Here is a 12,848-nt window from a genome sequence, read left to right on the forward strand (position 1 = left end):
CCAGATGTTGTAGTTAGCAATAATCAGGCTTTGGGGCACTGGAAACAACATGAGAACTTGCTAAGTAGTTTTTTATTGCAAGTTTGGATACGCTGAGAGCTTTGAGCTCTAATGCAAGAAGAGGATGTGGGCATTGTTATGCATCATGTATTTGGAGTTTTTGAATCTTTCCAAAGAAGGAAAAAAAAGAGTTCTACTGATGAATTAGAATTAAGACATGCACAATTCCATATGTGAAAGATCTAGTATCTTCGAGTCTGGATCCTGGATTTGGAGTATGATCGGGAAACCTTCATGGAAGCTAATAAGAGCTTCACTAAGGCCTCCACTTCAGGAAGCAAAGATAAGCCTGAGTCGAAAATGGACCCCTCTATGCTCACTACATTCTTGGAAACCTATATGAAGTTAATGCACGACAGTAAGGCTGTGAAAGGGTTATAAGAACTTATCAATGGATGTGCTGGGACCGTGCCAGGAGAATCGCGTGTAGTCCGAAAGATTAGAAATAATAAGATAAGGATAGGGCATGAAATGAGACTCACCACACAAATCGGAGAATACGAGATGGATCAAGTCATTCTAGATTTTGGATCAGATGCGAATTTTTTACCGAAACATACATGGGAGCGAATGGGGCGACCCACGCTACAATGGTCTCTGATTCGACTGAGAATGGAAAATAAACAAAAAGTCACATCCATGGGATGATTGCAGGGAGTAACCATGGATATTGACAGAGCGAGCGCACTGGCATATTTTGAAGTAATAGAGATTGTTGATGACAACAATACCTACCCTACGCTCCTGGGAATTGATTGGGCCATTGATATGAATGGGGTAATCAATTTGAAGAAGCAAAATATGATCTTTGAGAAGAAATAATTGCGCGTAATAATACCCCTGGATCATGCTGAAGGATCACGCTATACAGAACTAGTGCACGACTATGAGAGTGATGATGATCTGGACTGCATCTATAAGATAACAACGTGAGACCAAAATTGGGTGAATCCCACTGCAAATGGGAGGATTACATGGGAGCGCAAGATTTTCTGCACTTTGGATTCGAACGAAGAAGTAGAACGATGGCAGAATCGGTTACACGAAGTAACTATGTTGAATTGCAATATGATGACCTGGTCGTTGCGCTGCGTGTCGTCAAAAGAAAGAAATTTGCCTACTTATTATGGTCTAAATGAGGTAGATGCCTTCTTGGATGCATTTGAAATGGAGATGCTGGAAAAGCAACGCTTCTAGGCCTTGAACTGGGTACTGTGCACTACGCATGCAAGATGGTGGGGTACACATAAAGGAAGCTTTGATGATTGGCACAAATGTAGGAGAATGATGAGAGCATGATTTGGGAAGCCTAAGATGCAACTGATAGACAAGTATGATGGGCAAAATGATCCGCGCACATGGAAGTAGGTCTATGAAGAAAAGCCCCAACCTGAGCAAGTGCACCTAAACTCCGCGCCAAAGTACCTAGTTAATAAGCTTGTATTGGGGGGGCGAATTTGTAGATGGCCCTTATTGTTCCAAAAGTACGATTTCGAAGTTGTTGTGAGGCCTATACGATTGAACGCAGGACCAAATCACTTGTCACGCATTGAGACAGGGGAGGGACCTACTAGTTTGGAGGAAGGATTACCTGACGCACAGCTCTTTGCTGTGCGTGTTGTGGATGGACATTTCGAGGATATAATACACTTCTTAGCAACTGGAACTGCATCGGAAGGATACTCTGTCCAACAAAAGAAGGAATTGGTGGTGCATGCGGCATATTTCTCTGTCATTGCTAGCCATTTATTGAAGATGGGGAATGATGAGATACTGCGAAGATATGTACTTGAGTTTGAACGAAGCAGAATCCTCACAGATGCTCATGGGAGCACCGCGGGAGGACATTATGCAGGGAGAGAAACCACGTAGAAGATTCTACGTGTACGGTTGTGGTGGCCAACCCTTCATTAGGATTCAAAAGCATATTGCAAGGTGTGCAATGTATGTCAAAGAACAGGTAAACCATCATGAAGGGATGAAATGCCTTTGAATCCACAAATGACGTTGCAACCTTTCGAAAAGTGGGCAATAGATTTTGGAGGATCTATTCAGCCTCAAGGAAAGACAAGCGCAAGGTACATTATCAATGCGATGGAGTACTTGACTCGTTGGGCAAAAGCGCAGCCGGTGAAGGATTGCATAGGTGTGATGGCTGCGAAGTTTCTATTTGAACATGTACTGATGCAAGTTGGATGCCCAAAGATCTTGATGAGTAATCGTGGTATGCACTTCCTAAATTAGACAATTAGAGCACTCACGGAGGAATTTCAGGTGTATCACCAGAAGAACACACCTTATCCCCCACAGGCTAATGAGACAGTAGAAGCATTCAACAAAGTACTGGAAACCATGCTGACCAAGGTATGCAATGCTCAGCGAACTGATTGGGACCTATGCATACCTGCAGTATTGTGGGCTTATCAGACAACGTGCAAGAAGCTAATGGGACAGACAACCTTTAAGCTGGTATACGGGGTTGAAGCTGTGGTGCCTATGGAATATATCGTGCCTAGTCTGCACATAGCCGCGTTCACAAGTATGACGGATTGCGGAGCCCTAGAAGAGAGGCTCGCGCAGTTGAATGAGCTAGAAGAAGATAAATTTTTGGCTGGACTTCACCAGCAGGTCCAAAAGCAGCGTGAAAAGGTGTGGCACAATTGACATATTAAGATGCACACCTTTAAGGTGAATGATTTGGTGTTGTTGTATGATATTAATTTTGATAAATTTCCAGGGAAACTCAGGATGCACTAGTTAGGGCCGTATGTTGTTAAGGATATTACCGATGGAGGCGCGATATAGCTGGTCAAGTTAAATGGAGATCCCTTCCCAGGAAAAGTGAATGGAAGTCACTTGAAGCCATAAACCGATGATCTAGCGATGTGACTATATGAAAGTGGCACAGTCTTAGTGCTCCAGGTAGCTGAAAGGAGGTGTGGGACTATAAACTACACTGCTCAGGAGCTGCGTGATGTCAAGACTGCGCAAAGCACTGAAGTGTCACAGGATCTGCAACACTGCGAAGACAGTTGCTCTGGCACGCAGGTCTGCCAGAAAGTGATCGTTAAAGTCACTATTCACGATTTTATGGTTGTTTTGAGGCCAAATGGAGTGGGCGACAAGCATTTAAGGTGAAATTTATGGGTTAGATTCTTGAAAATCTGTCGCCAATCTAGCATTTATGGGTCGAATGTGGGAGGAACGATCAAATGCAAATTCAAAAGGCGCTATAAATTACAAGTGGATGTCCAGGGAAAAAAATTGGCATTTTGACAACTGAGTTGGTGTGCTATCAAGTGTGTATGGAGATTTCAAACTTTGAGGCTTTGAGAGCAAGTTCAGTGTTTGAAACATTTCCGAAGGAGACGTAGGACCTTCTAACTAGACTGATGTTGACACCCAAGGAAGTTGTGCATGAAATTGCGGAAGTAGAAGTCCCAGAGAGTGTCAGAGCAATCGTAGAGGTCCCTAAATCACCCAAAACATTGAGACCAAAGAAAGACAAGCAGACTATGATCGTGATGCGTGTCTAGCCCAGAAATACATAAAGGACTAGAATCAACTTGCAGGAAAAGTGGAAGGCCATTAACCTGGAGGCCGAAGAAGAGGAGGCATTTGAATAAATCCTGGTAGATGAGGAGGATGTAGAGATGGAAGTTGAAACTTAGGGTGCGGACCCTATTACCTGGTTACCTGAATATGTGCCTCCGCACAAGGGTAAAGCCATGGTGCTGAAGGATAGATTAGAGCAAGAGCCCTCTGCAAACTCCACTGCTCCCAGACGGTATTATTTTTGAGGGACCACACTCGGGGCGGGTTCCTATGTTGAAGTTTGAAAATTGGGACCTCGCAGACCATGAGACGTTCCCACATTTAGCGATTGAGAAGCTAATGCACCAAAAGATCGATGCAACGACTGGAATGATTGAATTGGAGCAGCACAAATGGCTCATAGGTGTCGAGAAGGCTTGGTTTCTAAACTTGCTCTGGGTGCCACATTATCACCATGCCCTAGTGACTATTTTCGTCATCAGGCAGTTGCTCTGCTTGGTGCATGATGAATGCTTGTGGCTAGAGGAGCCCATCCCCATCACAAACCATCTAATTCACTGAATTACACTGCTACCTTACTCAGGAGAGGACCCAACAAACATTTCAGAGGGAAAAGGTGGCAAGTTGTCCCTCCCGGAGGCAATGAAAAAGAAGTTTAAGTTGGAGAAGAAGAAGTAAGCGTATGCCATCTCCAACATTATCAACCTTGCGGTTAAGGTCGTGACACAAATATTGGCAGGGAAGGTGATACAGAAGTGTCGTGTGGATGAGTTGCTCGCACTAGTGGTTGCACTAGCAACCCAATGCGCAGAAGGAGTCCAGTTCAATTGGGCAAACTATCTATGCGGTGAGTTCCTTGCGAACTGTCGCAAGGCACAGAAGCAGAGAAAAACGTTTCACTATGTGTGGCTCCTGTTTTCGATCATATTGGTGGCATGGGAGCTTCCCGCGATAAACAATTCCCATCGGTCGCGATGGACCTTCCATAGGCAGCGAAGTATGCTTTGTTGTGGGCGGCCAAGGATGCACAATGCATCAGAGAGAGTAAGATCTTCTGGGTGCTAATGGATATGAATATCTAGATGGGATTAATCGCAAGCTGAAGTTGTAGCCCACAATATACAACAATTCACAGAGCTTTGCCAAGTTCAAAGAGGATTTCCACCATGTCTTCATCAGGGCGTGGAAGGACCCTACAAAGACGTGGCATGATTTATCATATTTGGCGACTGATGATGTGATATTCACAGTCCTTGAGTCTTGGCCGCCAAAGTGGCGCGCTCAGCTGGATCCATGGTGGAAACAGACAACTCCGTTGTGCAGCACAAGAAATAAGAGACAAAGCTTCGAATGGCACAACTGGCTGAGAAGCACAAGAAGGAAGAAGCAGCGGCTAAGGCCCAGGCAGCACGCGACACTGCGAATTTGGTAGAATAGCAATAGAAAATAGGACAAGAAGAGCGTGAAGGACAAAAATCACCTTCGCCCGAACCAGAGATAGACACAGAACAAGGTGGCGCACACCTGCAGACGATGTCCACCCAGCTCAAGCATCCGCGACCACGAGAGAAAACAATGCTATGAAAGAAAACAAAGGCATCGAAGACATCTTTCGACCCAATCACCCTCACTAAGTGGGATTTGCATGATATCGACAAAACGATGAGGGATGTCCTTGCGGAGGCCCTCCAGTAGTTCGAGGAACAACAACAATTGGTATTGGGGGCTCTTTGGATAGAGTTGTAGGAGTTGTAGGTTTGCACTCCACAGGTTGGCATAGTGTCCACCAGCCTCGTAGTCAGCACTTCAGCTATCGAAGAGATGTTGTGCACAAGGGTGACCAACACGATAGTGCTACCATATGGGGCACTTACTATAGAGCAGGAGACCGCAGACCCATGATGAGAAGTTTGAAAGGGGTAGGGTTGAACATGGCTGTGCTCCCTCGGGAGACGCTCTACCTCTTACAGGATGGAGTCACTGCAAAACTCAGGGCCAGGGAGAGTCATGCTCTACATGTAATGAGCGAGAAGCACATCAACATTAAGCAGTTGGGCCTGTAGTGCAATGAGGCAATGGAGCAGAACAAATAGATAATGTAGGTTCTGGAGGAAGCCTGCCAAATGGTCTCGGAGTTGGACATTCAGGCAGAAGAACTGGTGGAGGTGCGCGTCTGTAACTTAGCCACAGGGTTGTGCTATGCAAGAGCAGAGATGGCCAGGGTTCAGCTAGATCTTAACCTCCAGATAGCAGAATTTTAGTTGAGGGCTCAGCCTTCAACACCGCTAGAGGTGAGGGAATAGCGCACCATTGTGGTTGGAACAACAATCACGACGATTGACAATGCAATGGCAGGCTGCATGTAGCTTTTTGAACAGTCATTCAAGGTCCTAACCACCCTGTAGGAGGAACTGAATGTAGAGCGCCTAGAGACAAAGGCGCGTGAGATAAAATAGAGGTACAACGAGGTAAAAGGGATTGTGCAGACTGTTGCCATTACACAAAGGCTTGCACAGATGCAGCAGGAAAAGGCGCTTTGGGAACAGGTGGATGCCGCTCGGCACAAAGAAGTGGTATTCAAAGCGTGCCTACAGCCATGGGTCAGCGAGGCTTATACCATTACAGCCTCCATTGAAGTAAAGCTCGTGCAATTGCAAGCAACTCAGCAAAGGATTCAGGGTAGCAGTCACCGACCAATGCATGGAAGAAGTCCAGCAGGCGACTACTCAGTGCACTGCCGAAGTTGCAAGGATCCAAACAGAGTTGGGAGGTATTCACGCTAAGATCTTCGCAACTACAGAGTGACTCGAGGGGGAGTCATGATGTTTGTGTTAGGGGCCTGTTAGGTGTGGGATTCCCCAAGGGTAGTTTTGGGGCTTAGAGCCCATATTTTGGTCCAAGTTTGTAATACAAATGTAAATGCTTTGCATTTTGTGGGCGCGGAGTGCATTGATATTAAAGAGTCACAGGTTTATCTGCCCTTATTTTGATAATGTAATGTCGGTTGTAAGAGATGTACCCATGGCCTCTGGACCGTGGAATTGGATAAGTAGGCATCAATCATGGATAATCAATGATGTATGAGAGAGAGCTCTAAAGTGTAAGTCTAACTTTTGGGTCGTAGCGTAGGTAGAGGCTCTACAACTGAGTGCGCAGAGGCTTAGAAGTCTGCAGCTGAGTGTGCAAACCCCTGCAGCTGAGTGCGCGGACCCCTGCAGTTGAGTGCGCAAGGCGAGTGAAGTCTGTAATCATATTGAAGTATTAATAAAGAGAAGTTTTCTATCATTTATGTGTATTTATTTCATGTTTATGCATTTGTTATATTTGGTATGGATTTCACTTCTAATGCTTATATGATGCGCGTATGTGTATAATTGTATTAGTTAAGTGAACGCAAGTAAGAACATCTGTTTACGCGAAGCTAACTAAGATCTATTAATTAGATAAGTAAGATACTTAACGTAGTTAGGAAAATATCACAGTTTGTTGCCCTAGCAGTGCGAAAGCATATCAACCCTAGGTCAGGGCTGCGTGAAAGCCGATTGTACTGTTTTGTGAATGTGCTGAAGGACGAACAGAGGGTCAAGCAACCTGCGCGTAGGCAGGTATAGTTGGAATAAACTAACATCACATCCATCTCAAAGGTGCAAAAACTTGGTTCCAGTTTCTGCCCATACTGCTTTGGGTGAGACTTCAGTCTGCACTGTGCGGGCTTATGCTGAAAGGGCCAGTAGTGTAGGGATTTGTTTGGCTAACTAACGTTGAACCTGGGTCAGGCCCCCTCAAGCCAACAATTGTTTTGACAACTAAGTTATGACAGGTTTTCCCACTTATAGAAAAAAAAACATTGTTATTCATTTATATTATTAATTGTTATTAAATATTATTAATAGTAAAATTGATATTTCAAATTTTTTATATTATTAATATTAATATAGATACCAAGTTTAATATAAATCAATTATTAATATTAATTCGAAGGTTATAAAGGTTATAAAGGAAGGACGAATGGAATAAGAGAGAGACAATCTTATTTGAAAAATGTTTTCTATTATATAAATTATTAATTATTAATAATATTATGATTGTTACTGAGTATATATTATTAATAATAGTAATAAAATATACTAATATTAATATTAATTATTATTAATATTAAGAAAAGTTATAACTTTTTTTAAGAGTAGTTTATAGACATTGAGTGACGGCCACATCCATGAGAAAATCCAAGTAGATAAACCTACTATAAAATACTATAATATAATTCTAAAAAATTATAAAAATAATCATTAAAAAAAAATCAATATTATATAATAATAACAATTAATGATAACAAATTTATTATTAAACCTCATCTATTATTACTTTTTAGAATAATGTTATACACTCATTTACACATCAAGCTCTTTTTTAGAATAATGTTAAACACTCATTTACACATCAAGCTCTTTTTAGAATAATGTTATACACTCATTTACACATCAAGCTCTATGAGCGTTGATGGATAGTGAAGAAAACGTTGGAGGAATAAAATCCACTCAAGCTCTCTCAGCGTTGATGGATAGTGAAGAAAACGTTGGAGGAATAAAATCCACTACATAGTTCTTTTCTAGAAATTCCAACACTAAAAATAATATTATTAATAATCCCTTTATTTTTCTAATTTAATATTTGAATTAGGGTTACAAAGAAACAATTAAAAGAATTAATAAAATATAATTAAATCTAATTATCAAAAGAGATTAAAATAAAATAGGTTAAAGATGGGTGGAGTTATAAGAATGTTTACGAGATATCGTGGATAGTGAGTGACCATCACTCACTATGTTTAAATCCATCTCCTTGGTTAGAGTTGTTAGAATTCTTTTTTATTTCAATGACTTGCGTGATGAGATGGGTAGTGTGTAAGGGAACAAATGCAAGACCTCTAAATTTGTCAAAGTAAATGAGGTTTTTGGTGTTGTGAGAGTTCTTGATAATGACCAATTTGGAGAACGAGTTATGGATATTGTTACCCATGTGTTTTTTGATATGGACTTTAAAGGATCTACCTGTTTGGCATATGTAATACTTTCCATAAGATAGAGGGATTTCATAGACTCTAGAGCGATATAGGGATCAATTTTTTGTTAAGCGGATTTAAATGTTTATCTAAGGGTGATTCAAGATTTGAAAGATATTTGAATATTCCTTTTCCATGGGATTTTGGAAATATTGTTAGGGACACCTTGAATGTAAAGAAGTGTTATTTTAGTTAAGGGAGGAGCTGAAGAATTGGTTTTGGGTTTACAATAGAGGGCTGAGTGAAACACTTTTTTGATCAGAGAAGAAGAGTAGCCATTGGTTTAGAGATACTTGCTTAGGAGGAGGCATTGCTTTTTAAAGTTATGGGGATCAAAATTGTGAATGGCTCAAGTCACTATGGTCTTAAGAATGATAATATTTTGAGTAGGGTGGTGACGGGAATGGGTATGAGTGTATCTATTAATATGAATCTTTTTTTGTTAGACTTGATAGGAGAGGGAGTTGTCACAAAGTTTATACACGAGAATTTTAAGAAACTGAAAGGAGTTGTCGACTTCCATTTCCATGGGGAACTTAATATGGGAGAAGATATGGTAAAGACGATTGAGAAAGGAATGAAAAGCAGAGATGCCATAGGACCAAAGAGCGAAGATATCACCAACAAATCACTTATAACATTTAGGTTTTAAATAGAAGTTGTCTAACACTCGAGACTCAAAGAATTCCATGAATACATTGGCTACTATGAGGGAAAAAAAGAAGAAAAAAGAAATATGAATCCATGACAAGAAAAATAATGTAAACAACTCATAAAATAATAGAATTAATTTAATTTATATATAATTAATTAAATTAAATTAAATTAAATTTATATATTCATTTTCTTTGAAATCATAATATTTTTATTTTATTTTTTTAATTTAATAAAAATAAATAACTATTGTTTTATAAAACATTATGATGAATAGCCTATTAGAAAATAGGCTTGGAAAACGTTAAGTAGGTTCAAATCCTTGAACTAAAAGTTGAATAGAATCTTTATGAACACTACCACATTTATGGAAAAATATATATTGTTATTTTATAGGTGGTATAAAATTTTATTATTTAATTTTATTAAAACGATATTTATTATTTAATTTTATTAAAACTATATTTTTTTTAATGTTTTTTATTATATTAGAATATAATGTATTTATTTTTTTATTGACTTGCAATTAGTTTTGTTTTGACTAAAAAATTTAAAATCTATCCAAAGTTTAACATTATGAAATTAAATTTATTACTTTTAAATAAAATTTATTTCTATTTATCTCAAATATGATTGGTTGAAATGTCTCCCCTCTTATGATATAGTGATGACAAAAATTAACTTTTGTGTACTTTATCATTAATTACTACGTACTATATCACTAATCACTATATAAAATAAATATAAGTAGTTAAAAAAATAACATTATATATTAATTACTATGTACCATAAACACAAATGGTTTGTAATTAAATTCGAAAATTCCATTTTTTCATTGATGGAGAGTATTGAATAGCCTATTTCTATGGGTTTTATTTTTTAATTTATAAAAAATAATTTAAAAATATAAACTTGAAAAAATATGTAAAAATAACATGTGTACAATTTGTACAACTCTCATTATATCAATCTATACTCTATGACATGACATGTGTACTATAATATGAGCATTATATAAAAAAATTGCGATCATTCAATATTAAATAAATAGTTATTAACTTGTTATCATTCTCTTCAATTTCAATTATATAACTTTTATCTAACAAAAAATGTTTAATTATATTAAAAAATTAATAAATAAAAAATTAAACAAATATTCATATAACTTATTTTACAATTTTATTATTGTTTGGAGTACATATAACATATCATGACATTAAAATATTTTATTAAACTAAGCGATAGGAAATACAAACAATACGGTCTTATTTATATATAAAAATATAAAAATATATTTTTTAATAAAATAAATAGTGAAATAAATATAATATGATTTTTGTGTAATATAAATAAAAATTAAAAAATTAACTATTGAAAGTTTGAAACCATAAACTAAATCAACATCTTTGCTACATTATTTTTTTAAGTTAATTTAACAAAAGTGAATAAGTAATAATGATACATTATAAAGTTGAATGACCTATTACATAATATTTGAACTAGGTTTAAATCCATGAAGTGTGCACAAGTTGAATATAATCTTTATGAATAGTGACAGGCATTTAAAAATATATATATTATAATATTTTATAGATTGCTATAAACTTAATTACTAATGATATTTATTTTAATATTTTTATTATATACTAAGCTAAAAATATATAGCTTTTAGTAAAATAAAGAGCCAAATAAACTGCAAAATAATATTCAAGAGTTTAAATTAAACTTTGAATTCAAATATATGTAAAGTAGTGTTGTTCAAACCGTACATCAAGTCGACGATCATTGTGAACTTTTCTTCATGAATTGAATGAAAGTCGATTTATACCTGTGATGTTTAATACATCATATGGTTATCAGCCAACCAAAAAAGTGGAATCAATGTGGGTTTGATATCAAAAATTTGTTTTGGAGTACGTCCAAAGTGTTTGATGTGAGTATTGAACACATTTTTCATATCATTATTTTCACTCCGCAACATCGTACTAAATTTGACAGGAGGAAAGCGCGTATTATTTGTTGTTTTTCAGGTATGGTCTCAATCTTCAACGAAGGAATGAGTGGTGAGGAACAACTATGGGGAGCGTGTAAAGACCGGGTATGCAGAGACCCTTCCGTCCACGTGAGTACTGGTCCAAGAAATGCCGATGATGCAGACTGAGACAATGAAAGCTAATGGTTACTTATAAATATATTCTACTCCAATTCAATTCACCAATGCACTTCTCCTTACTGTCCCTACATTACCGGAACTCATTTTTATTTATTTTCTTTTAATATTCTTCTCATCAATCAATCCATCCGAGTAAATTAATATTCAATCAACCCGAGTAAAGTAATATTTACCCCTCGATAGAACTATGGATGGAAGAGCTGTTTCTGCCATTGCCACAGTTAGCGGGGCAGCAGAGAGTCTATGTGGGTTATCGCATCTTGAAACAAAAATGGAAAAATTACTTCGTAAGACATCGCAACCTAATTCCCAAATTCAGTACAGGATCTTCACAAGAAGTGTTGCCGTTAGAGCTTCCAGCACTGGCGGAGGCCAGTTCGGCTCAGGTACTTTAACGTGGCCACTTTCCAGATTTATAGTTTCCATGAATAAATACTTGAGCAAGCACCGCCTCTATCTCTAGATGTGTGTGAGTGCAAAATCCAAATTTTATTTAACGTTTCTTTCAAAAAAACATGGCATTGCAGGTGATCCAAGGAGAGTGGACGCGGAGATGATAGTGCTGAGAAAACGGATTCAGGAGTTGAGAATGCGGGAAGCAAATTACTTGCCTCCACAGCACTGGATGAAGTGGGAGAAGGACTGGTCTGTTACTTATGCTTCAGACGTTTGTAAATTTCTGCGATGGTTGCAGAACATGTTGTATAACACCAGACCCGCTCTCGCCATCGCCACTTTGGCTTTGATATCGGTGAGCGTCACCACATTTGTGCTGCTTCTCCTCTTTCAATTCTTTCAAGTCGCGGCACCTTACAGCGCATTGGCTATGGAGTTTCTGACCAAGGCGTTAGATCTGTAGGGTTTGCAAGACCATCCAAAAACACCAACAAACATCATTCAGTGAATTATCCCATAGAACACTTTCATATTTCTGTAGCTCCCGACACCTCTCAGATTCTACTTATCCTGCCAGCTGTTTGCACAATGACAAAATAAAAGATAAGACTAGCTTGAAAGACAACTCGTACCGTCTCGTTTGAATAATCACAAAAGGACGACCAGATAACAGTAAATATAAATTCTAAAATTTAGATCAATGCCATGCTCACAACATCAATCATAAAAATTCAAATGGTGTCGAGAATATTAGAGAAAAGATATTTAGGAATTTTAAGGATAGAATGAGTAAAAAAACTTACTCTCAGTTCTATGAATAAGTTAAATTTAGCTTATGACATATATTAAGATAATAAAAAATCTAAATTTGCGTGTTAAATTCAGCTTGTAATACATGGAGATTAAAACTGGGATAGATTTTAATGTGATGATAGTAAAAGCACTCAT

At 38.0% G+C, this 12,848-nt stretch overlaps 1 protein-coding gene across 1 annotated transcript; it reads left to right on the forward strand.

Annotated features, from left to right (window-relative positions):
* Positions 1–11,621: 11,621 nt before the first annotated feature.
* Positions 11,622–12,470, forward strand: LOC149179305 (uncharacterized). The gene is made up of 2 exons (XM_089423809.1): positions 11,622–11,890; positions 12,032–12,470. The coding sequence occupies exons 1-2, from the start codon at positions 11,692–11,694 to the stop codon at positions 12,361–12,363; spliced, it is 531 nt and encodes a 176-aa protein (XP_089279935.1). The 5' UTR covers positions 11,622–11,691; the 3' UTR covers positions 12,364–12,470.
* The last annotated feature ends 378 nt before the right edge of the window (positions 12,471–12,848 follow it).

This window comes from Pinus tabuliformis, chromosome 4_1 (assembly GCF_031772625.1).
Source record: "Pinus tabuliformis cultivar Carrire ecotype Pingquan chromosome 4_1, CPIR1, whole genome shotgun sequence".
In the NCBI taxonomy this organism is placed as follows: Eukaryota; Viridiplantae; Streptophyta; class Pinopsida; order Pinales; family Pinaceae; genus Pinus; species Pinus tabuliformis.

Excerpts from the sequence above, each read along its gene's own strand:
- LOC149179305 (XM_089423809.1), top strand. The coding sequence starts at position 11,692 with ATGGATGGAAGAGCTGTTTCTGCCATTGCCACAGTTAGCGGGGCAGCA. Across the intron at positions 11,891-12,031 it reads CGGAGGCCAGTTCGGCTCAG|GTGATCCAAGGAGAGTGGAC; the intron begins GTACTTTAACGT and ends ATGGCATTGCAG.